Source organism: Saccopteryx leptura, chromosome 3 (genome assembly GCF_036850995.1).
Source record: "Saccopteryx leptura isolate mSacLep1 chromosome 3, mSacLep1_pri_phased_curated, whole genome shotgun sequence".
NCBI lineage: Eukaryota > Metazoa > Chordata > Mammalia > Chiroptera > Emballonuridae > Saccopteryx > Saccopteryx leptura.
In genome coordinates this window covers 355059927-355086636 of record NC_089505.1, presented here as the reverse complement: position 1 = coordinate 355086636, position 26710 = coordinate 355059927, and the positions used below count along the sequence as shown (strand labels likewise).

General features: G+C 42.4%; 1 protein-coding gene across 1 annotated transcript in view; it reads right to left on the bottom strand.

Annotated features, from left to right (window-relative positions):
• Positions 1–11433: 11433 nt before the first annotated feature.
• Positions 11434–26710, bottom strand: part of COLEC10 (collectin subfamily member 10) — a 43886-nt gene continuing 28609 nt past the window's right edge. The window contains exons 4-6 of the mRNA XM_066379396.1: positions 20118–20171; positions 18638–18733; positions 11434–15979 (exon numbers count right to left, since the gene is read on the bottom strand). Of these exons, the coding sequence (XP_066235493.1) occupies positions 15591–15979; positions 18638–18733; positions 20118–20171 (539 nt within the window). The 3' untranslated portion in view covers positions 11434–15590. The remainder of the gene's footprint in view (positions 15980–18637; positions 18734–20117; positions 20172–26710) is intronic.

Genomic DNA, 26710 nt, shown 5'->3' with positions numbered 1-26710 from the left:
TGATGATGTCTCCTATCACGGGATGAGAGTCTATAGGAAGTCACCAAACAGAGACAAAGAGAAGGCACAGCCCTTTCAGGCCCAGCTGCAGCCCCGTGAGTCCCAGTGTCCTTAACTGCCTCAGTCAGGCTGAGTTGAGTGTCTGCTTCTTGCCATTCAACGGCTCTGGGCTGAAGTAGTGCAGTAGGAGAGCTACAGGCCCGGCACAGGTGGTGCAGGGGAACAGGGAGGCACATTTCTAACAGTACCCATTATTTGTGCAAGTGACCTATTTCTCGATTGAGCTGATGGTGATTGAGACTAAAATTCTGAGTCATGCCCTATGCATTGAGGTTTGATTAGAATTTTAGTAGACTTACAAAAACCAATTTATTGGTGATTTTTTTTTGAAAAACATAAAAATGTAATGAATGTCATCATAATTATCATATATAATGGTGTGGTATATTTAATATAGAATTATATAATTATCAGGAATGTATTATTAACACATGACATTAATAATTGTATTAATATAAAATTTTATTTTATGTATGTCACAGGAGAGTCCTCGAAGATCTGAGACGCCAGGATATGCCGAGGGGTGGACTGCACTCTTGAATTCCCTTCTGCTTTAGCAATACAGAAAGCTCCTAATGTGAGGAATCACATCTTAATCCTCTTGGTATCTGCTAGAACCATCTCGGAAGACTTGGCAGCTCCTTCTTCACTTAGGAATAAATTAGTAGGTATTGTATAAAATGTCCTTACAACCAACTCCATTGTCAGAATTTCTCCTGACCCCACCTTGTAATTTTTTATTTTATTTTATTTTTTTTCTGAAGCTGGAAACTGGGAGAGACAGTCAGACAGACTCCTGCATGCACCCGACTGGGATCCACCCGGCACGCCCACCAGGGGTGATGCTCTGCCCACCAGGGGGCAATGCTCTGCCCCTCTGGGGTGTCGCTCTGTTGCGACCAGAGCCACTCTAGCGCCTGAGGCAGAGGCCAAGGAGCCATCCCCAGCGCCCGGGCCATCTTTGCTCCAATGGAGCCTCGGCTGCGGGAGGGGAAGAGAGAGACAGAGAGGAAGGAGAGGGGGAGGGGTGGAGAAGCAGATGGGGCCTCTCCTGTGTGCCCTGGCCGGAAATCGAACCCGGGACTTCTGCACGCCAGGCCGACCAGCCAGGGCCTTTTTTTTTTATTTTTATTTTTTTATTAAAGCTCTCCTGTCCAATCCTGGGCTCATATTTCATCGCCTCAATTTGGTTTCCATCATTCTGCCCGGCTTTTCACTCTGTTGCTTTAATAGGACTTCTAATATCAATCTTGGGTGTCCAAAGCCTACTGCCTTTCTAATTTCAAAGTTCTTTCAACTTCCTTATTTATCCTGGTTGCCCCAAGCCCTGATAGGGCAGCAGCAGCCCCATTGCTGAAAAAGGGTGTTGACCATTGGTCTCTGTGCTGCCTGCCGTGGTTTGCACTTCGGTTCCATCTCTATCTGGCTCCACCACGTTCAGGGACTCCGGAGGCAGGATTTTGTTGCCTGTAGCAAGTGGATGCTCTGCCCTGTGGTTTCCAGATCGGACTGGCCGATGGGAAGCGCCTGTGGGAGAGCAGAGGGCAGTGGGAGACACGCGTCAGCTCCTGATCCCTTGGCTTCCATCCCTGCCTGGCAGCAGGCTGCTTCTTTGCTCCTAAGGCCACAGCTCCTGCCAAGGAGCTCTTGCTGGTAGCTCTCTACCTGGACATCATCATCCCTGGACAGTTTCTCTTAACTCTGCTTACACCTTCGTTAAAAGTTTCCCTTTTTGGGCCCTGGCCGGTTGGCTCAGCGGTAGAGCGGCGGCCTGGCGTGCGGGGGACCCGGGTTCGATTCCGGGCCAGGGGACATAGGAGAGGCGCCCATTTGCTTCTCCACCCCTCCCCCTCTCCCTCCCCTCTGTCTCTCTCTTCCCCTCCCGCAGCCGAGGCTCCATTGGAGCAGGGATGGCCCGAGTGCTGGGGATGGCTCCTTGGCCTCTGCCCCAGGCGCTAGAGTGGCTCTGGTCACGGCAGAGCGACACCCCGGAGGGGCAGAGCATCGCCCCCTGGTGGGCAGAGCGTCGCCCCCTGGTGGGCGTGCCGGGTGGATCCCGGTCGGGCGCATGCGGGAGTCTGTCTGACTGTCTCTCCCAGTTTCCAGCTTCAGAAAAATACAAAAAAAAAAAAAAAAAGTTTCCTTTTTGACTTTACTCGATTACCTCCCTGCCATAGGCCAGCTCTTTCCTGTAAGGGCCCTGAATGCTTCTCTAGTTCCTAGAATGCTGCCCTGCACACAGTAGGACTGGGGAACACCAGGTGACCTTGAATTCTATTGCTGAATTCACTGTTTATAAGGTAGTTAATGAGCAAACACACACTGGTTGCTTACTCTATCCTGGACATTTGGCCTTCGCCTTTGTGTTACAAAGATAAATATGGTATAATCCCCATTCTCAACAGAAAATGCCAGGACAGGAACCTTAGTTAGAGCTGTGCTGAGAGCAGGGGAAGAAACTGCTGACGAACTCTGGGGAGGCTGAGACGGAGGAGCTGTGTCTCATCGGATAACAGAAAGGTTGGCTAAGCAGACAATGGGGAACAATGCACAAAGGCAACATACACAAATCAGAAAGATGAGCCCGTTTGGAAACTTCTAGTACATGCGCAGATGAGGAGGTGTGTACCTGGAAGAGGGCAGCAAAAGGAGGGGCTGAACATGCAGGCAGAAGCCACTGTACAAAGGATGTATATTCACTCACCAAATATCTGGGATTCCCAGTATATTATATTCTGAATGTGTGGCTTTATTGATTAGGACTATAAGAGAAAGAAATAGGAGGCAAGAGTTCTGTAACTGCATACCTGCAAAAGTTAGAAAATGATTGTCATCATGAAACAAGTGATATTTTATTACTGAATTAAATAAAGGCTCTGGCCAGTGGCTCAGTGGATTGAGCGTCATCAGCCTGGCATGCAGATGTCCAGGGTTTGATTCCCGGTCACAGCACACAAGAGAAGTGACCATCTGCTTCACTCCCCTCCCTCTCCTCCTTCTCTCCCTCTTCCCCTCCCACAGCCAATAGCTTGATTGGTTCGAGTGGAAGCCCTGGGGCTGAGGATAGCTCAGTTGGTCGTACCTAGCGCATCAGCCTCAAGTACTAAAAATAGCTCAGTCAGTACAACCATTATGGAAAAAAGTATGGTGGTTCCTCAAAAAACTGAAAATAGAACTACCTTATGACCCAGCAATCCCTCTACTGGGTATATACCCCCAAAACTCAGAAACATTGATACGTAAAGACACATGCAGCCCCATGTTCATTGCAGCATTGTTCACAGTGGCCAGGACATGGAAACAACCAAAAAGCCCATCAATAGATGACTGGATAAAGAAGATGTGGCACATATACATTATGGAATACTACTCAGCCATAAGAAATGATGACATCGGATCATTTACAGCAAAATGGTGAGATCTTGATAACATTATACAAAGTGAAATAAGTAAATCAGAAAAAACCAGGAACTGCATTATTCCATACATAGGTGGGACATAAAAGTGAGACTAAGAGACATTGATAAGAGTGTGGTGGTTACGGGAGGAGGGAGGAGGGGGGAGGGGGGAGAGGGAAAGGAGGAGGGGGAGGGGCACAAAGAAAACTAGATAGAAGGTGACAGAGAACAATCTGACTTTGAGTGATGGGTATGCAACATAATTGAACGACAAGATAACCTGGACATGTTATCTTTGAATATATGTATTCTGATTTAGTGATGTCACCCCATTAAAAAAATAAAATTATAATAAAAAAAAAATAGCTCAGTTGATTCGAGCACCGGCTCCAGATGGGGTTGTTGGGTAGATCTGGGTAGGGAGTACCTGAGAGTCTGTTTGATTAACTCCCCTCTTCTCAATTGGAAAAGAAAAAAAATTAAAATTAAAATTAAATAAAGACAGAAATAAGAGAAGATAAGAGCCATCATAAAATTGCTGAAGGAGTAGTTGTTCCAGCCTAGAGAACTATCTTGACAGCTCTGAGAGGGACCCGAACGCTTTCTGAACCCCAAACCAAGGACTCGACATGCTCACCCACGGGGCCTGCCCGCCGCACTTCTCTCCAGTACTCACAATCTCCTTTCAGAGGAGGACACTGTGCTCTCCATCTTCCCATCACGTTCCATACCAGGGTCACATCCTTCCAGCCCAGGGGACCCCCATTTTCATTTTCCTTCTGTCGGTCAGAGCAGTTGCATCACAAGGTACTTTTCAAAAACTTCATCATGTCGACTTTAAGTGTTTTCAAACAGAGCCCCCTGAACACTCTATCTCTACTAGAATCATCTCCTTCATGTGAAGCTTTATTTTTCCCTGACTTCTGAAGAACAGAGAAAAAAAAGGGGGAGGGGTAGTCTTCAGAATTCTTAAAATATCTATTTGTTCCTTTTGAGGAAATGTATGAAATGTTCCTAAATGTCAAATATATTCATGACCGCCCTGGCCGGTTGGCTCAGCGGTAGAGCGTCGGCCTAGCGTGCGGAGGACCCGGGTTCGATTCCCGGCCAGGGCACACAGGAGAAGCGCCCATTTGCTTCTCCACCCCTCCGCCGCGCCTTCCTCTCTGTCTCTCTCTTCCCCTCCCGCAGCCAAGGCTCCATTGGAGCAAAAGATGGCCTGGGCGCTGGGGATGGCTCTGTGGCCTCTGCCTCAGGCGCTAGAGTGGCTCTGGTCGCAACATGGCGACGCCCAGGATGGGCAGAGCATCGCCCCCTGGTGGGCAGAGCTTCGCCCCTGGTGGGCGTGCGGGGTGGATCCCGGTCGGGCGCATGCAGGAGTCTGTCTGACTGTCTCTCCCTGTTTCCAGCTTCAGAAAAATGCAAAAAAAAAAAAAAAAAAAAAAAGAAAAAAAAATATATATTCATGACCGCTGGAGGTGCTGTGAAACAGTCATGGGTTTGTAGTCTCTCATCTTTTACATCCATCCATCAATATTAAAAAAAAAGATTTAGGCACCTATGTACGGCGCCTGGATGCCCCACCCGAGTTTCGCGTCTCCTAGTAACCAGCCCCTCTTCCTTGACTACATTCCTACTCTTTTGCCACCGCGGGCAACGCGTGGGTGGGACGGATATTCGCAGGCCCGTGTTCCTTTTGTCTGCTTCCCAAAGCTCTGGAATACCTGCTGCTTTGCTGTTACGGCTTTATACCACTTTCCTCAGAATCAGGCACCCTTCCGGACCCACGTTCAGTGAATTCGTTATTCCCAGAGCTGCTTTTGGGCGCCCAGAGGTTGGCGCGCTCTCCTACTGCAGCCAGTTTCGGGGAGCTTCCCAGGTCGGTTCCTGCCGCAGCACCCAGGGAGAGAGCCGGTCTGTTTGGTGAGTGCGGGTGGCCTGCAGTCTGGGGAGCTCGAGGTGCCGGGACCCCAGTCAGCCTTGTACGGCCCAGGCAGGGTTGAATCGGGAACTGGCAGAACTAGCAATGAAAGCGCAGATTCATAATTGGTATTCCTTTTCCACATGCCAGTCCGTTGTTTTTGCCTGGCCTGTGGTGGCGCAGTGGAGAGACCACCGACCGTTTTGATCGAAACAATAGGCTTGCCTGGTCAAGGCACATATGACAAGCAACCAATGAAAAGCTGGAATGAAGAAACTACTTCTTGTCTCACCTCTCACTGTAAAATCAATAAATAAAATCTTAAAGAAAGAAAAAAAAAAAAAAAAAGATTTAAAAAAATATATATGTGCTGTACATATTGATGTTATACATAATAAACTCAGGGAAGCTAAGTTGCGAGAAGTCACATAGAACACGAGTAGCAAAGCCATAGCAGGGACTCTGGAACTTCCAAACACGCCCATTATCGTTGATGTGACTGAACAGTGCAGCGCTCCACACACAGGGGCTGGACTGGGCCACCCGTGGCGAAACCCCAGCGGGCTGACTTTAGGGACGTTACTTAATCCCTGGGCCTCAGTGTACTCATAGGAGAAATGGAAATAATAATAATAGTAGGTGCCACACTGGGTTGGTTTGTGGATTAAATCAAAACCACATATAAATGCTTGCTTAGCATAACAATCAAAGTCTATCAGCATTATTTTGAATGACAATACGCAACACCCATTCTTGATCTTATTATTTTAACTCCCCTTTATGGGCAAGCTTCTTGAAAATATTATCTTTTTTTGAGAGAGAAACAGAATATCCAGCTGTCCTGACCAGGGAATCGGGAATCGAACTGTGAACCTTCAGAACAATGCTCCAACCAACCGAGCTATCCAGCAGGGCTTGATGATTTTTTTCTTTTCTTTCTTTCTTTTTTTTAGAGATAGAGAAAGAAAGGGAGAGAGAAGGGAGGGAAAGCATTCATTTATTGCTCCACTCAGTCGTGTATTCATTGGTTGCTTCCCATGTTACCCTGACCTGGAGATTGAACCGCAACCCCGTCCTTTCAGGACAATGCTCTTAGCCAACTGAGCTAACCGGCAGGGACTTAAAGTATTATCTATGGCTACCATCTCTATTTACCTAGTAGCCCATTTCCCCATCAGCACAACTCGGCTTTGCCTTCCGCCTCCCTCAATACTACTGAGACTTCTTTGGCTAAGTCCCTGTATGACTTCACATGGACAAATTCAATAGGTACTTTGTAAATTGTTTTTAATTGAACTCTCAGAGACATTCAGAGTTGACTGCTCCCTTCTTGAAGCCTTTCAGAGTCCATTACTACTTCCGCCCCCACTCTTTATCAATATGCCTTATGACACACACCTGTTTCCTTCTTCTCAACCTTTGCATTTTAGAATAACTTAACACCCTAGACCTGAGATATCTGCTCTCCTTCTCAACATTTTTACCCTGAGCAACCTCACTCCTTTGTGTACCTTCAAATCCTATCTCTATGCCTAAGACTGCTGTGGTACGTTGGAGCCAGGACCACCCTAAAAAGTCTCTGACAAACATGAGCAGGAAATATCTATGTCTTATGACACAGACTCAAGTAAAGTAAAGTTGAAACGTTGCCAGCACAGAAGAATCTCATGTCCGGGATGTGGCCGTTAGGCAGATATAACATGGCTTGCTGAGTTGCAGAATTAGTGTCCTATATCGTATACTGTAGCGTAAGTTGTTTCTGATGAGGCCTTTGGCCTAGAAGGAAATGAGACCGCTAAGGACGTCTTAGGCATCATGTATTACTTAACTCACGTGGGGTCCTGAGCACTCGCACTACTTGGAGTGAATCCTGGTGACAAATGGAGAGGGGACTTGCTCAGACGTATCATTTGATAAACATCACTCTTGATTATTATTAAAGTATCATTGAGTTTTATTTCTTCAGTTCTTGAATTCATCTCTGATTTCTTCGATCTGCTCTAAGATGTTTAACATCATGCCCTGGATGATAAAACTGATCTAATAGTTCATGTGGGAGGAAAGGAAACCAGGACAGCACACTACTCCCCCCACATCACAGCGGGCTCACGCTAAGCCCGGGGTAGGGCAGGAAAAGGGTCAAAGACTTACTAAGCACATTCCATTAATGAAAGAAAAAGAGGAATGTATTGTGATGGATTCAAAAAGAACTAACTGCTCTTGTCCTTCAGCAGTTGGAGAGAGCAAGTTTGGCAGAGAAGAGTGTAAGGTCGGTGGATAATGGAGGATGGTCATGTGGGGAACTCAGACCCGCCCACTTTGGCTAGGACCGCCCACAATCAAGCCCACCAAAGGAAGCTTCCCAGGAACCATTTGGAAAGAAGCGATCGTCTGCCAGCCAGTGAAATTTCACCACGTCATAGTAGCTCCACTTCCCTAGAGGGACCCTTTAAATATCTCCCACGCGGTTTAATCCGTGCAACTTCCCTAGCCTCCATGTTTCTTTCCTCAGGGCCAGGGAACCTTGCCGGGCGGGGTGTGCGCTCTGTACTCAATAAAGCCGTTTACTTATTCCACACTTTGCGGCTCTGAGCCCTCTTCCTTCCTTCTAGGCGGGGAAAAATACCTTACAAAGAGGATGTGAAAATGTTTTTCCTCAAGTGCCCTGTTTTATATTATCTTATCTTTGTTCCTGCTGACCTTGATACTTTTCAGAGGCTCAACCTGAAAGTGAAAGTGCCCTCGCAGGATAGCTTGGTTGGTTAGAGCATCGTCCCGACACACAGAGGTGGCAGGTTCGATCCTGGGTCGGGGCACCTACAGGAACAGATCAATGTTTTTTTCTCTCCCTTCCTCTCTCTCTCTAAAATCAATCAATAAATTTTAAAAGAGATTTTTATAAAAGGAAAGTGAGAGCAGAAACAGAGGCAAATGTCCCTGAAGAGCATCAGTACATCAAAGGGGCAGTGCATGGAACTGCTGGTTGATTATACAGTGGTGGGGGTGGGCCACCAGGTATTTTGAAGGAAAATGTAGTTGATTAAACATGAGATTTCAGAGGTAAGTCCTGGAAGAAATAAAATATAGGAAATAATCAAATGTGACAAAGTCTCAAAGCTTTCATTCTTGGAGACTTCTAAAGTCCAGTAGGTGGCCCAGCCTCTCCTGCTGTCTGTCACCAAATGGTTTTTACATTACTTTTTACCAGAAGATGTTGTAGCCGAGGTCTAGGAGTATGATGAGAACGGTTTGAGACTGAAGCTAGACAGTATACCTGTAAACATGGCTTCGTTCCAGGACAAAACTTTCTGGGAGCTGGGATGCCAGTTAGAGCATCAGCTTTCTGGTTGAGGTGGACTTTATTAAACTGGATAGGAAGGAGATTCACTAAGGTGTAACCAAAGATTTCTTATGGGCATTGAGCACATAAACCTATATGAGGGTGGGTTTACATCCAGAACATTACACAAAATAATATGAAATTGCCTTTTACTCTTCATCATTGGGTGTCAATAAAAGAAGCCATGTTAAGCACAAAGGAACTAAGGACCTATAATCTCAATAGCTATGTGGTAATTATACTTCTGTAGAGGGTGAGAATATTGAACAACTATGGCTAAAAATATCCAGGAAATACAGGGCCATAAGGATTATGTTAAATGCAAGGGTGTTTCAGAGTCTCAGCATGTCAACTATTTGGGAGTGGTTGCTGACAATTGGACAGTCAAGATTTCCAGCGTGAGGTGTATGCACACCAGGACCCAGATATCATGTGACTCTGTCTGGATGGAACCGAGGGCTTGATTGTGGTATCAGAGGAACGCACCCTTCGCTTGTGCATAATTTCACCCTGCAAATATTATCTCATCATTTAGAGAAGCATGAACTGGGGTGGGTGGGGGGAGAACATTAGTATACAAAAAACTACTGAATTTTTATAAATGTAAGAATGAGGGAAATTTATAACACAATTTTTTGAAAGAGAAGCAGTAGTAGAATGTCCCATCATGTCCCCAATAAGATAGACCATCTGAGAAAAGAAGGGCTTAGCTAGTTTTTGTTTTCATTTTGGTTTCATTTTCAAAGGCAGGTCTCAATGGGATAGCCATGATGTCAATGAACCTGATGGGAATTCTGCCCATGAGGGTAGAAACCTGAATCTGATTGGTCCTCTTTCCGATTGCATCTCCAGCCCTTATCATGTTGGCTCTTAACACAAATTAAATACTCCATAAATATATCTGATGAATTGAAGACCTGATGAACTTTACTGTCCACCTGTGCCAGTTGTATGCATAGGCTTCCTGAGCCTGGACTCTGATTTTGACTTCATTCTCCTGCTGGCCTGGACACCTCCCTTGAACCTTTGCAACAGGGCCCCACCAAACCATCTACTTCCCCTGGGGTGGAACTCTCTCTGTCATGTACCCCTCCTAATAAATAGATTATTTATGATGGAGATGCCCCCTTAGGACTTTGAATACTATTCATACTCTATATCTGAGTCTCTCATGCCTTTATTAATTCAAATTTTGAATTTAATGGGTGTGGGTTAGCAAAATCTATAAAACTGGATACCCCCATAAGTAACAATACCTTAGGGTTAGCAAAATGTATAAAACTGGATACCCCCATAAGTAACCAGTCCCGTGGTGAGGACAGCATCCCCTAGCCCATTAGTACGTGTATTAGCAGCCTGCACCATTTATCTCAGGGCTGGACCCCTCAGAGTTATCAACAGCAAAAGGCAGAACAATGGGTAGAAACTGGAGAGAAGCTTACTCTAAGGAATAACTTTCTAAGGAGGTTAGGAAATTGCTAAAAACATTCAAATATGGACTGCGTGACCACCTGTCAGGGTGCAGTAAAAGAACCTCTGATGTGAATGAAAAGATACAAGCTCACAATATCTGTGGTTAATGCTTCCTTTCCCTGAGTCTCCATTCAAAATGACACTTTTGTCCCCTCCAATTGTAAGGGACTTAGCCAGAGGATGAAGGCCTCATGATCTCAAGGTAATACAAGTCAATGATTTTATTTTTGAATTTAAAAAGTGACTTTTTATGCGATAAACACAGGTGCAGATGAACTACACCTTTAAAAGAAGTATGGATGACCTACTCCTAATTTAGAGCTCTCTTCCCCCTTTTGCCAACTTCTATTATGAATCTACCTTTGCCACCCAGCTTAGTGTATCCCAAGGTTCTCTTTACCATGCCACAGTCGCAGAGCTCCAGGGAAAAGCAACCGGGTCTCATCTCTCCAGGCAGAGGAGAACAGAAGCTCCATATCCATGCATGCTGCAAATGGCTTTTCCAGTCTAACTGAATCATTACCAGCGAGAAGCAATGGTCATTGGGACTTGGACATGAGCTGCAAAGTATAGAATGGTGACAACTCCAGTGCCATGTGAACTTTTCCTGGATGTGGACTTTTCCTGCACTCCTGCTCCCTGTGACAGCTCCTAATAGACTGAACTGTGATTGAGTTGCATTTTTCAGGGATTTGGCATGGTGATGGGGCCACTTTGGACTTGGTGAGCATGTTAAGGACACTACTCTTTTATGGATTCTTGCTGTATTGGCCAAGAGTTTGCTTAAAGGCTTTTAATCACTGTAAAAAATATAGAAGACTGGATAAAGAAGATGGGGCACATATACACCATGGTATACTATTCAGCTAGAAGAAATAATGACATCGGATCACTTACAGCAGAATGGTGGAATCTTGATAACATTATGCGGAGGGAAATAAGTGAATCAGAAAAAAACAAGAACTGCAGGATTCCATACATTGGTGAGACATAAAAACAAGACTAAGAGACATGGACAGGAGTGTGGTGGTTACAGGGGTAGAGGGAGGGGGAGGGGTACAAAGAAAACTGGATAGAGGGTGACGACGATCTCTCTTTGGGTGATGGGTATGCAACAGAACTAAATGACAAGATAACCTGGAAATGTTTTCTTTGAATATATGTACCCTGATTTATTGGTGTCACCCCATTAAAATAAAAATTTATTTATAATTAAAAAAAAAAAAGAAGTATGGATGGTTTGAGAATCAATCGTACGCAGGTAAGAACCCCAGTTCTGCTTCCCGTCAGCAGCATAACATTCGGCAATTTATTTACTGCCCTGGAGATGAAAATTTCATCTAGAAAAGGGGGTGAAAATGTACCTTTCCATGTATATACACACAGACAGACAGACAGATACATTATACATATATACTGTATACGTATTTTTTACTTAAGTAATTTTTTATGTATCTTAAAATACGGCTTGTTTTCAACATGTAGCTGGTAGCAATGGCTGCTTTATTGTATCCATTTAACATGTGTGGCCTCATTATATATTACCTCCTTTAAGTGTCACAACACTCAATGAAGAGGAACTATACAGATTAGGAAAACAAAGTGTAGAGTTTAGAAAACATTTCCTCACCAGGGCTAGTAAGTGGCACAGTTGGCACTGAAATTCCAGACCGTCATGACAGCAGACCTGGATTTTGAATTTCAAAGGGACACCCTCACACCTGCGTTGCCCCACATGGAGTCCAACCAGGACTCTCTGCAAACTCTTTGTCTCAATCTGCTGTTGATGCCGTGGCTGCTCCTGTTCAGTGAGCCTTTCCTATCCTCTCAATAAATGCAATCTAGAGAGCTGAAAATTAATCTGTCAATAACCAAAGCAACTCATATTTGGATAATGCAGATATAAGTAGAAATTTAAAAATGCATTTTAGAAAATTTCAGCCATTTTCCTGGGTGAGTTGTCCAAAGTACAATCAGTGATTGCTAGATCGCTCTCAATGCGACGTACATCTTTCTATGGTGTTCGGGCTGTGACTCTGGGCGTCAGCTCTCCTCTTGTCCGGTTGGAGAATGTGCCACTGCAATAAGGCAGAATTGTGAGATTGTGAAAAAAATTACAGGATTTCTTCCCTGGAAACGTTATGTCATCCTTGAGAAGTGCCCAGATATGTTCATGAAAAGTTGAGTAACAGTTCAACTTTTTAGAATAACATCGATTTTAAATGCTAATGATTTAAGGGAATTCTCCAGTGAATTCTTTTCCGGGGCCAGTAATTATGTGCTCATTTTTAATTTGGGGCAAATGTTGATTTTCCTATATCTGTAGTCATCTACAAAATTGTACTGAGGCTGTACTCTGTTGCCTCCCCAACATCAATGGCATTAATGACGTTTGTGAATGAAAAAGGAAACCAGGAGACACCATGTTTGTAAGGCAAGTTTCTGAATCCCGGCATCTCTGTTAATGACCCTACTCTTGAACTCGGAAAGGTAATCAAGAGCCATTCCTTGAGGCTCTGCTCTCCGGAGGGAATTGTGGATGAAGGGCCATTCAGTACAAGGGCGACGGGCAGAGGCTGGAGAAAACACCTGCTTGGTGGTTTCAATCTGCAGGGCGGGGGGGTCCTGCTTTTCTCCCAGATGACATCATTTAGGTAAAATTGTACAGCTTCCTTGGGCCTCAGTTATCTTTATTGGGGAAATGGCAGTAAAAATGTCCTTCATGTTGCGTAAAGTTTATCAAAACCACATGAAATAGAATATGTGAAGGTGTCTGTTTTGTAAAGCACAAAGCAGGTTTCATGATGGATCTAATGAAGTGTCTGGTGCCTTCGAAATTCCTTCTGGGAAAGGTGGAAGGACGGAGCCTATGCTCTCTTATCTTCTCTTGGAAGCATTGGCAGCAAATTGTTGTTATTATTATAATAATCATAATAGAAATAATAATAGCACTCATAATACACACAACACATATTTATACACTGGGTTCTCAGAACAGATGAGAATGAGGCCCCGATGGAGCTCTCTGGCAAGGTTTCCAGTCCACTCTCTCCCTCCTCTCTTCTTTTCCCTTTCTTTCCTTCCAAGTGTTTCTAGACTCTTGTTCCTCATACCCTTGGCTGGCATTCTACCCAAAGATACTGGTTTTGATATGGTGTTCTCTTTGTAACTTTTATTAAATTGCCCCGCCTTTAAAAAATATCACATGCCGCAGTCTCCAAAGTCTGAATCAGTAACTAGTTTATTAACTTGATGATTGGCAAACATGGAAGAAATTCCTGCGACTGAGCTGAACTGAATGAGGTATTAATGGGAGACCTTGACTCGGATGCCACTGTGTCCTGATGACATTCAGTATGGTTAGAACCTTTAGAACTTCCCCACGAGCTGCTAAGTGGAAAGGTCATGATTTTGGCCAGCGGACTATTGCGTGGGGCCTAAAATTTGGGGTCAAATTGACTAAATGCCAACTTAGAAAAATATAAAGATACCTTCTAAAGTTCCAGCTCTCTGATTTTCCCTGCAATATCAGAACATGTAGTGACATTGGGTGCTCCACGGCAGAATAGCAGAATAGTGCTACTGAGAAGCAGCTGGTTCCGCTGGATGGGCAAGCTGCTTCCGGTGTCGTAGGATCCCCACCTGTTCCACTTCATTTGTTTATATCATCTGCACGGCCCTGTAGTACTTGCATTTGTGACCTTGTTAAACCCACAGAAATAACCTAATTAAGTCCTCTCTCATAACCAGTTAGTCATGGGTGAAATCACGAACAGATGGTTTAAGGTGAACATATGTGGTTGATCCATTTCTCTAAGTTCATTAACCGTTTCGCCAGCATTTTAAAGCAGTCTAAGCATGTGTCACAAGCTATAACAGGAGCGGCAGTTTGCAGGGGGATATCTAGAGTTTTGTTCAATGGCTTATTTTTAGATTCCAAATGAATGCTGTTTAGAGAGGTTTGATCTGGAGTTCAAAGGAGAATTTCCCCAGCTCCATAAATGTGAGTCGTAGGCAAGTTCCAAGCTCCACGCCTGCCGCATTCCTGTGATGCCAGAGTAATAGGGCATCTCTGCTCTGGGGCTTTATGATGTGCAGTTATGGAAAGTAAAGGGCCTCCCACAAAATGTCACCACGAGTGATGTATTAGAGATAGGGAGGAGGGGTCTTAGAGACTTGATGTTGGTAGCACCTGGAAGCTTCTAGAGCAGGGGTCGGGCACCTATGGCTCACGAGCCAGATGTGGCTCTTTTGATGGCTGCATCTGGCTCCCAGACAAATCTTTAATAAAAAAATAATAACATTAAAAATATAAAACATTCTCATGTATTACAATCCATTCATTTCCTACCGCTCACGTCCATAGTTGCGGGTAGCTGGAGCCAATCACAGCTGTCTTCCGGGACAACACCAAATTTTTATTGGATAATGCATAATGTACATGGGTCATTGTATGGCTCTCATGGAATTACATTTAAAAATATGTGGTGTTCATGGCTCTCTCAGCCAAAAAGTTTCCTGACCCCTGTTCTAGAGTATTCTGAAGGCTTCACAGACCCCATCCATCATTCCCCATGCCTAAGGAGGAAATTTGATATGAGACCACTGAAGACAAGAAAAAATGGAGCCATATTAGTAGGTGACAATTTAGTGGGAGGATTATACATAATGTTTGGAAAAATATCCTCCCTTTTTTTTTTCTTTTTAATTTCTAAAGGTCCCTTTCCCTAAATCAGATTGTTAATCACCTAGGGGTCTGGGATTATGTCGTGGGCCCATAGAAAGGGAGGGAAGGAACTGCTGGATATTCTTCAGAGAGGGTTCCAGATCAGAAGCACAAAGGAGTCCGCGTGATTCCCTGTGGTCCGGAACAGACCCTTGGGCTGGAAGCCCCTCCTATAGAGGTTGGAATATGTTTGTGTGAACAAGGGGACCTTGCAAGTGTGGGCACGGCTGTGATGGATGCCTGATCTAAGAAGTAGGGATCTTGGATTCAAAGATAGGTCATATCGTGGCATTTCTAGAAAACAGAAGACCCTCCCATAAGTCTGATTTTTGGACAAGGGCATTTTATCCTCATCCTCACCAACCAACTGCCCAGTTGTCCACCGGGCTAAGTAGAGAGTGGCCTGGGGCTCTAAGGGGCAGAAAAAATGCCAAGAGAACATTTTATTTGAATACAAACAAGCACCCCCTGCATACCTAATAATTCAAACCCTCCCTCCAGACCCATATTATTGAGTTGTTGGCTCAATAATATATACTCTGTATGAATATGTTTAAAATTGTAACCAAAGAACATGGTGATGAACAAATTTAGTGTAACGAGGAGGAAAAGCGTGGAGAGAGATCAACAGCGGTAGACGCAGGGAACAGCCAAGGCGGAGCACGAGGCAAGTTACTTCTTCTTGACAAACTCACAGACAAAGTACATGGTGAGATGGCACTCCGTGTCGTTCCACCTGCCCGAGCTCAGCATTTCCACACAGTCCTCGTGGCCGTAGGGGTCGCTGGGTTCCCCCTCCTTCCAGTTGCTGTAGTTCTGCAGGGGGGTGTTGTCCGTGAACACATACTGCCCCTCCCTCTCCAGGTCGTTCACCCCGATGAAGACCCGGAAGAAGCCGCTCTTGGCCACATAGTCGGCGATGAGCGAGTTGGCAGCTTCGTCCTTGGGCATGGCCAGCATGCCGCCCCGGATCCGGCAGTGGGTCAGGGATTCGCGGTAGTTCTTCTCCTCCTGCACGATGTAGTAGAACTTCTCGTCCGTTTCCCTAATCCCTGCGATGACTTTGCAGAGAGGAAGAGTGTGATTATGTATCTCAAAAAGAGAAAAGGCAAGTAAATAATATTTCTGGATTTCAGTTCATTTCTTCAAGATCCTGCAATGATTTTGCGAGGCCCTGCGATGAGGCCTCTGGTTTAGGAGAAAATATGACAGTATTTCCCCATGTATAAGATGCTCCATGGATCAGACGCACCTTAAGTTTGGAGCCCAAAGTTTGAAAAAAGGACAAGCTCGGAAAAGTGGGACATGCAAGTGTAAAAAAAATAAAAAATCTACAACCACTGTATAAAATGCACCCATTTTTTAGACTCCAACTTTTTCGAAAAGGGTGCGTATTATACATGAGGAAATTCAGTATGTAGTTATCAAATGGAGAAAGAACTTCTATCTGTGTCTTCCCTGCCATTCCTTTAAAAAAATCTTCTTTAGTTTCTTTTTCAATTTTTAAAATTTATTTATATATTCACTTTAGAGAGGAGGGAGAGAGAGAAAGAGGGAGGAGCAGGAAGCATCAACTCCCACATGTGCCTTGATCGGGCAAGCCCAGGATTTGGAACTGGCAACATCAGCATTCCAGGTCGATGCTTTAACCACTGCACCACTGCCGGCCAGGCTCTCGCTGCCATCCCTTTAACTTCCCACCTGACTTGGAAGCAGAGAGCTATTCTGGCACAGATTTTTTATATGAACTGCCATCTGACTCACCTCAGACTCTTTTTCCCATCCCGGTTTACGCTTTTACCAAATTTACAGTCCGGTGTGCACGCCCTTCTACCTTCCATTTCCATGCTGTGCCTGCCTGGGAATTCTCGCTACTTCTCTACTGGGGAAACCCCTACTCACCCTTCAGACCCCAGGGAACGTGTTTTATCCCATAGGAGCCTTTCCCTGAGCAGACACCAGGACTCCCCCATGTTACCACTTCACCTTCCTCAACACGTTCTAGTCTAGTCTAATTGTTTGTATGCCTCTTCTGCTCAACTGTGAACATCCTGACAACAATGACCATGTCTTTGCCCCTCTGAAGACTTGGTGCTCCCAACAGTGCAGAGGATGATAGACGCTTATTGAACTGATATGGGAATAATCCAGAAGGTTTTCCCAGTTTGGACAAAACTCTTAGGCTGTGAACATGTACATTTCTTTTTTTTTTTAATTGAATTTAATTTATTGTGTTTACATAGATTCTAGTGTCGCCCCAAATGCATCCCCCCACCCCCGTATTCCCCTCAACATCTCCCTTACCCCCCTCCTCACAGCACCCTCCCCCCTCCCCTTCAGGTTTATCCCATCCTATCATCCCCTTTCCCTCTGTCCTCTTTTCCTCTGGTCCCTTTGATCCCTCCTCTGTTTCAATTCCGTTCCTCAGTTCACATTGTTCATTGGATTCCTCCAATGAGTGAGGTCATATGATATTTTTCTTTCTCTTCCTGGCTTATTTCACTTAACATAATAGTTTCCAGGTCCCTCTATGTTGTCGCAAAGCCATGAAAAAGAAGGAAATCTAAACATGTACATTTCTTGAGCTTGTTTCTACTTTACATGAAGGACATGCACATGAAGTAGGCTGAGCTACTAAGTTTCAAGACAGACTTGGGGACTCAGAATCATTTTGAGCTCATAGTGAGGCATATATGTTTTGGGCTTCAGGGGGCATCAACATATACTTTTTAGGGTTCATAAATTAAAATTCACAAAGAGATCTGTGACCCCTCAAATGTTAAGAACTATTGCTGTGTGTTGAACCTCTGGAGTCTGGTTTATTGATGAGTGTCCAAGTCATGCCAGAGACAGGATCTTGTGTGTAAGTTCTAACCAGAACTATAAGTAGGGTGGTTAGTTAATATTGAGCATTTCCTGTACGTCTAGTATCACAAGATAAATATGAACACAAGATGGCATCTGTGTGCTTCCGATAATGTACAACAGATATAGCTGGATTGCAACCAGTAGAAGTATAAAAAAATGAAGCCACTTGTAACACTACAAACAGTAGTTCTCTCATTCATACTGGCTCAGAAGAGACTACATACGCCCATTCTAAGGGCTTCACTGGTAACTCCAATGGGGAAATGCACAAGGGATAACAAAAATGACTAAAACAAAAAGCTGCAAAGTTTAAAGAAACACCTAATGTCCCTATCTATTCATACTGAGGGAAGAGGACTCTGAAACCTGTATTCCAATCCCTGTTCCACAGTTCATTAGCTCCATGTCCTTGGGCAAGGTAATCTTTGTAAGCTTCATCATAATCATAGCACTTACATCATGATTATTAATATTCCCAGTATTCAAGAAAAGAGCTATTGTTTTTATTATTACTTCTATTTTTTTTTCAGATAATGGCTCTGCCTGAATCTTGTGATCCTTTTTTATTTTTAAGGCATGACTTGCCAGTCTATGACCTTTTTCCAATTCCCTCAGTCCAGAAAGTAACTTTTTCTACCCATAGTCAATTCAATGTGTGTGAATATATTACCAACTTGAAGTGTCCTAAAGTTGGAATGGATAGTTGGTATTTTGAGAAACCAAACTGGTGACACTATCTCAGTTGTCCTTTTCCCAAGCTGAGGTATTTCCTGCTAGAAATACTGAAATGGAATTGTAATGTTGAAAGAGACTAAATCAATTAACAGCACAGAGCAAAAGAGAACAAATACCATTCTTGACGAATTTCATAGATGTCTTCAGGCGAGCAACACTGATGTCCAGTTGTCCAACAACTTTCCGGTATCTTCCACAATCACAGACAGTACCTTTCAAATGACAGAAACTGTGAATTCGAGTTGAAACGCATGTAGATGAGTTGAAAGGAGCCATCTTCCTCTTCCCGATATTTGCTCTCTTCTAGTTTACTGTTTTTCAGTGAGTAGCTATACTTTCCATCTCTTATTAAAACAAGGTTTCCAATCTATGCTGCCTTTACGAATTCAGAATCTATCTTTTAAAATATTTTGAATGAGTTAAAACATAGTTCTAAGCCATCTTCTGAAAAATAAGAGTAAATATGACAAGCCACCGCACACATATTGTGAACCGTTTGGCATTTTTGTTGAACAGGGGACACGACCCTCCAATTTCAGAATAAAATCTTCCAGCTTTCTTAAAACCTCTTTCTAGTCAGTCTTCTCTTCTGTTACGTCATTGTTCACTCACTCCCACAACTCCCCAAGGGCAGGAGAAGTCGTCTATGATGAAATCAAATGTAAATCCTGGTGACAGTTTGACTGATTTGAGGACTAAGTTTAAATCTCATGAAGAGATCCAACTAATTAATTCAAGAACCAGTTGTTGCATTTGTGGGTTAATTATGATTGAAATTTCTGCCATTCACTCCTCTTTGCTCATTTACCTTTCCAATTACCTACTGCTACTGTGACAGAGTAGGAATTGTAAGGAAAATAATGTGAAATTCAAATGATTCGATTCCTTCCTCTTTGATGGCTGCTTCATATAAACCTTTGTTTGCTTTTTTTTAGGTGTTTGAAAAACAAAAAGAAGCTTATTAGCCAAAGAGGGAAATATCTGTGGCTTTATCTCTTCATATTCTCAGTGAAATATAAGGAATTTAAATCAGTTCTTCAGTTTAGTCTTGACCATATCCCCTGTAGACAGAAAGGACTGAAGACCCCCAAACAATTTACTTCATCCCCTGCACAGAGCAGTGGAAATGAAACCCTCAGCATGTGGGGAGATCTCCATGGCCATTGAAGGCGTGTCCTGCGACCACAGGGCTTTCTGGATGAGGCCAGTTTGCTTTTGGCAAACTGCAGCCAGTACGTGGTTGAGGTGCTGGTGGAATGCAAGGTATGCTGCTGCTGTCCCCATGCTGAGCCCCTGTCCATTGCCCTTTGGGTCTGGGAGGGTGACGGCTGCTTCCCAATGCACTGGGGTGGCGCCCTCGCAGTGAGCATGACAGGACAGAATGTGCCATCGCTCCCCTTCCCCCGGGCTTGGAAAGTCACCAGCAAATAGAGAGGAAAGTTCCCTTCTTTCCTTTCCTTTATCCCGAGTCAGATAAAGTCACGTGCACTGTAAGGATTCTCGTGTGTGTGTTTTTTCATAACAGATAAATCTATTTTTGAAATAAACACATTTGGAATAATGCCAGCAATGAAAGAGCAAGATGAGAAGTCATACCTGTTTTGCCTTTTCCTCCAGGAATCCCGGGCAAACCCTTTTCCCCTTTGTCACCTGAATAGAAACAATAGCCACAAAAAGAACAATTAAAAGAATGAATCATTTCAGACAAATAACATCTTAAGCAGCTAAAAATTAGAGGAAACAGTTTTAAAATTTAATTTGCAATATCACCCACTGGTATTCCTTGGTTTCATGTTTAAGTAATTTGATTTTTAATCAGCAGCACATGTACAATGAATCAAATAAATCCTAGCGAATTTAGATTCAGGGGAGTGAGAGGAGGGCAGATAGTGAGAAAGACTGCCACATGCACCCCGATCGGGATCCATCGGCAACCCCATCTGGGGACGATGCTCGAGTACTGAGCTATTTTTAGCATTTAAGGCTGATGTGCTCCTAACTGATTTAGATTGAATGTAGAATTCCAGTAGGATATGTAAGGGACATTTAAATGTGTGTGACCTATTCCACAGACATGTGTTTATCATGTGGCCTTTGAGTAAAGCTAATACAGTTCTCTGTATGTTCTTAATTTTAAAAGGACCACTGTTTTTGTATACTTGGGCCCATGATTAACACATTGCCATGTCTATTTATTGTGCTCCAAAGTTCTTCCATGCAGCTTTACCCTTGGATTTTCAAAAACATGTACTGTGCTTTGTCAACTTAATTGAACAAATATTTACTATTTACTTACTCTAGGCAAGACAAAAGCCTTGGTACTTTGAGAGGATATAAAGAGACAAAATTAAACCTCTAGCTTGAAAGAGTTTACACATTTTTAGAAAAGATGAGATGTATGCAAACATCTGGAAATAAAGTGTGTCAAATGTATTATACTAAAATATCAACCTGGTAATTTCCCCTTCTGCTCTTCTTTGTATGTCATCATTTTCGTATTCAGCCAGACATATCCACAGAATAATTTTCAGAGAACAGGGATCATTAAAGTAGAGAGAGAGAAAAAATGTTGATTTTTTTTTTTAACTTCAAAATAAGCTCCTAAGGCCACATCAGATACAGTAATTGAAGGCAAAAGCTTTTGACTTTCAAGAGGACATGTTTAGCTGAAGTTCTTGAGAATGAAAAGAGAAGACCCTGATAGAAGTAGAGTTTATGCTTCAATAGTGATCTGGAAACAGAAGAAGAAAGGACTGAGGAGGGATACATGCAGGATAAAGGTCATCTGGTCTGGAAAGGAGTATGTGGCCCCCCTTGCAGGAGTTCGATGTGGCCAGGGAACGGGTGTATGACTGGAGGGGCAATGCCAGTGGAACAAAGCAGCACTGAGGTTCTGCCGAACCACATCCTTTCCCACGGAAAGAGAGAGAGAGAGAGAAAAAAAATGGGAGCCTTTTCAAAACCCACAGGGTGCTCTAGGTTGCCTGCCTATTCTCGTCACCACTGTCTGCTTAGTGCTATTTAACCTGTGTATCCCAAATATTGTCATTTAAACAAGTAATCAAAATAAAAATATCAATGGGGTATTTTACTTTTTTTTTTTTTTTTTTTTTGTATTATGTCTTCAGAATTTGATATATATTTTACACTTACAGCACAATTCAGTTTGGAATAGCCAAAGATCAAGTGCTCAAGAATCACATGTCGCTAGTCATCATGGCATCAGACACTTTTGCTGAGTGCTTTTAGTTAACAGTCCTGTGCATATTGGTGGTTGGTCCTCCAGAAGGGCACACCTGCCAGGACTCCAAGGATTTGCTGCATCTTTCCAAGAAACCCATGTGGACGCTTTTCTTTAGAGTGTTGCAGATCATTTAGGAGCCCACCAAACAGGAGGGTGTCTTTGAAACCCAGAATGAGTACATGGAAGGACACCTCAGAACTGTCCTCGGAAGAAATGAGATACGGTGAACTCTACAACAGCAGAATGCTGCTCAAGAAAGACCTTGAATAGAGATAACATACTCTGGGAGGGAGCGAGAAGAGACAGTGGTCCAGCTGGAGGGATGAAGGAAGGCTCCCCTGAGCACATGGCACTGGAGCTTGGTTATGAACACTTCAGTAGGTGAAGACAGGAGCCAGGTAGGAGATAATGTACAGCAGAGGTCCAGGTGGGGGAAAATGCATGAAGTATGGAAATATGCCAAGCCCCCTGATGAGGAAGATTGACCAACTCACGCCTAAGTTGTGTCCTGCAAATTCCTCACTCTTTACGTGGACATTGGAAAAAATAAGAATAGATTTTGAGATACAATTAATGAAAGAAAGAGAATACAGATTTGCTAAGTGCCAGTCATTTGCCCAGTGCTGTTCTGGATACTTTATGGATGCTATCATATCAAATCCAACGAGCTGGGTACTGTCATTGTGTGTCCTCCACCACTGCAGAAATTGAGGATCCAAGAGGCAGCATAAGTTGCTCAAGAATATCCAACAATTCAATGGCACTCCTGGTACTAAAGCCCAACAATTTCTGACTCCCCACTTCATGGTGCTTCCCAAATGAGTTAGCCAATGAGTTAATGAAAGAAATCAAACTATTTGAAAAATGTTACCAAAAGTTGAAAGGAACCCCGGTTCTTAGCACCACCAAACACAATATGCACTTGAAAGATCACATGAATATGGCTTTATATTTTAACTATTTTAAAATAGTGTATTTTCTTTATATGTAAATCCCTTTCAGTTTAACATGGGCTGGAAATTGATTCTAGTTCTGGGTGAAGACCAATGATGGACATAAAAGAAGCATAAACAGAATATTTGCTTTGAAAAAAAAATACTAATTTTAAGAAAACAAAGCACATATCAGGGACCACGGAGGTGAGACACTATCGCTGTCATGTGCTAACAGAGTAAAACAAAGAAAATGCCTGGTAGGCATTTGGAGAAGGCAAAGATGGTTGTGAATCAGAGTAGAGAAGGCTCACTGAAGCGTTAGCTTTTAGCTAAATATTAATAATGTGGAAAACAGACTCCTGAATTGATAATTCACTTCTTTTTCTGAGAATATGTTAGCACTGTGCTTATTTTCCAGTATTTTGACATGAACTCTTCCTCATTTTTTACAGACAGAAAAAACATAGTGTGGTGGAGTGAAAGACATAAAAGTCCAAACAAGCAGGACTAGAATCTTGGCTCTGTCACTTGCTGGCTAAACATGGACAGGTTACTTAATCCCTGTAAGCTTCCCTTTCTTATTTTTAAAGTGGAAGTAATGGTACCTAATATCTAAGGTCATTAAACAGGATAGATTAAATAATGTTATTTTGTTATGGGATTATCTCTGTGCTCGACTCATCAAAGGTGCTCAACCAACGTTAGCTTCTGCCTCCTAAATCAGGAAAGTTACCTCCTAAATATGGTAAGGGTAAGTATATCGAGTATTTAGCCAGTTGATGGAGAATGTGAACTTAAAATGTCTATTTCCCCCAAACAAATTCTGGTTTAAAGCCATACGCAGAGACTTATTTTGGTCCATGAGTGCGAACATGTTTGTATTAACTGTCTTAAAATGAAGAATTAGGGGTTGCATTTAAACAAATAAAAAATCATAATGCTTTTTCTATAAAAGGATATTGACCTTAAGTAAAAATATTTATTTTGCTATGAGATTTAATTTACCTATGCTAAGTTATTCTTTCTTATTCGTGAAATGAAATATTGGCATCCAGAAAGCTACCTGTCCATGCAAGTGACATTAAGGTCAGTCCAAAAAGTTGAGATTAATCTGAGCCAGTGAAAAATTTTGAAGGGCCATTGACAAAATGAGGACAATAAATTTCAAAGTAGAGATTAAAAATGAAATTAATCCAGGTGAGCCAGAACACTGAGCCTTCATTTTTTTTGAAATTTCAGGACATGCTCATAAATTTTGATGACATATCTCTGGAGGAGAAAGAAATCTTAGTCAATGGTGGAAATTGATGTTACGGGAAAGTGGTTCTTAAAGAAATAAAGGGTGGAAAAGAGGGTTACATCATAACAAAATAATAAATTTACCATTCATTCTTTCATCCTTAATGCAACAAACATTTAGAAAGTTTCTGCTATATAATATTAAGATAAAATGATTAAAAAGTAGGGTACCCACATACAGTTTATATTTATTTAAGCAAATTGACCCAATAAATCTTTCCATTCATTAGTTTTCTCTAGAAGTTGAGTCTGTAGGGCAGAACAGACGAGCTAATAAGCCATGTTAATGAGGACTGTGATAGAGGAACACACTAGGTGTTTATGTCTGAGTGTGAATGAGGGCTTGCCTGAAGATCTCTCTTAGCGTCTCATCTAGATTTGACACATTTAAATCTAGAATCAGGCGACATCGTGAATAACTGACTGAAAAATGAAATTATTGAATTTTGGATGTGTTCATGGTAGTGACTTACCCCCCCCCCCATTCCTGCCCATTTTGGGGCAATACTTAGGATTTCAACCTCATCTAACAGGGATGCATCTCAGAAATCTTGATGTCCAACTTTCCACTCTCTGGCTACACCTTTCTATCCCTTTAGCCAGTTGTTCAATGAAGAAGATACAGTCAGGACAGAGCCATGATAAATTTTATCTGAAGCTTACACAACAGGAGGAGCCCTCATTAAGAAAAATAATACCAAATTGCAAATGGAAAAGTGGCTATAAAAATATATACTTATCAAAAAAAAGAAATAAAAACAAACCACTAAATCTTAAAAATAGACAAACACCACATTATAAAAATACGCTACAAATCAGAACATTTTAATTAATAAATGAATTCTGTGCCTCTGTGATTTTATTTTTTCATGCATAATGGGCTGCACATGTTTGGCTGCATTCATGAATATCCAATTGACCTAGCACTATTTATTGAGAGGCTCATCATTTTCCATTGCAAAATAATGTCAACTCCGCATAAATCAAGCTTGGGAGTCTGTTCCTGCATGATCTCATCATTTCCATCGATCTGGTTGTCTCTGCACTAAATCCATACTATCTTCATAGTTGTAGCTTTATAATAAATGTTCAAATTTAATGATTTCAGTCACCCAACTTTGTTTTTCTTTTTCAAGGGTTTATTTAGGTATTCTTGGTCTTTTTCATTTCCATATAAATTTTAAATTGGGCTGTTACATTTCAAGAGAACTATTCCTGGGATGCTGATTGAAATAGCTTTGAATTCCTAGATTCATTTAGGGAGAACTGACCTCTTAACAATGTTGAGTTTTCCAACCTGTAAAAGTAGTTTCCCCTCCATTTTCTTAGGTATTCTTTAATTTCTTTCATTATCATTACACATTTGTTATAGAGGGCTTTTATACCTTTTTAAGTTTATTCCTAGATACTTGATCATTTTGATGCTATAATAAATGGCATCTTTTAGATCCCATTTGCAGAGTGTTTCTGGTATGTAGAAACACATTTATTTTTGTATGGTAAGCTATTTAAAAATCTTAACAACACAAATAGCTAATCTGTAGATTCTTTTGTATTTTCTGGGCATGCAATCATGTCATCTGCTAATAATGACCGTTTTATTCCTTCATTTTCAATTACTATAATAATTGCATTTTTTAGCCCAGCTAGCACTTCTTCTATAAAGTTGATTAGTATTAGTGATGAGGGCTGAGCTCATTTTTCTTAATCCCGGGAGAAAAGTGTTCAGTATTTCATTACTGGGTATGACTTTTAAATAGTCTTTTATTGTTGTTGATGTTGATATTCCTTTAAATATGAAATGTGTTTCCTCCCATTCCTAGTTTTCTAAGGATGAATGAGTATATGCTTAATAAAATGTCTTTCAGAATTTTCTGGCATTCTAACTGGAAATTAATTGTCACTTCTGAAATAAAAAGGAGCGGCCCTTTCTCAGGCTAGTCTTCTTGGAGCCTTGAATACCAATGCAGTTGGAGCCGCCTTTCTGCTCCAGGCTCTCAGTCTCCTATTGCTTCCTCACATGGGACCTGGGGAAGGACTAGAGAGGAAAAGCAGTTCAATGGTATGAATACCTTACCTTGGACTGGTTCCCTTCTCCTCCAGATTATGGACCTCAAAGTCTTATTCAATTTGGCATGACTTTAAATATGTTTGGGGCATTTTCGGACTCAGCTAGACCTTCTTAACAGAAGAATGAATGCAAGCAATTCTCTCATGACCTGTAACATAAATCTGAATTTTGTTTCTATCACTAACAATATAAGAAGTTTCTTTTATCTTTACACCTTGTTATTGACCACGTAGACAACTTGTTATTGACCACGTAGACAAATTAAGAATATCGTCAAATTTTAAAATACTTTTTTATCCAGTCTTTTTCGTATATGAGCTGTTAGATGTTAGAGACGGAAAATATTTCCACGGACTAGCTCTGGCCCTATACATTCCAAAACTTGTTTCTTTTCTACAATCCACGCATGTCTTGCGATGGATAGCCCAGGGCACACTCAGATGATGATCTGATCTCTGCCCCCACACATTTTTTCATCACGACTCTGGATAGATCTAGACAGGAAATGCTAGGTGTATTCTTGGGAGCTCTCCTTCACTGGCTTTGCAGCTGCACATGGAAGTCATTGCAAACTCCCTAAATAAGTTTAAACAGAATATTTCCCCCACTCAACTTCTTCTTAGCTAGCTTCCCAAATACT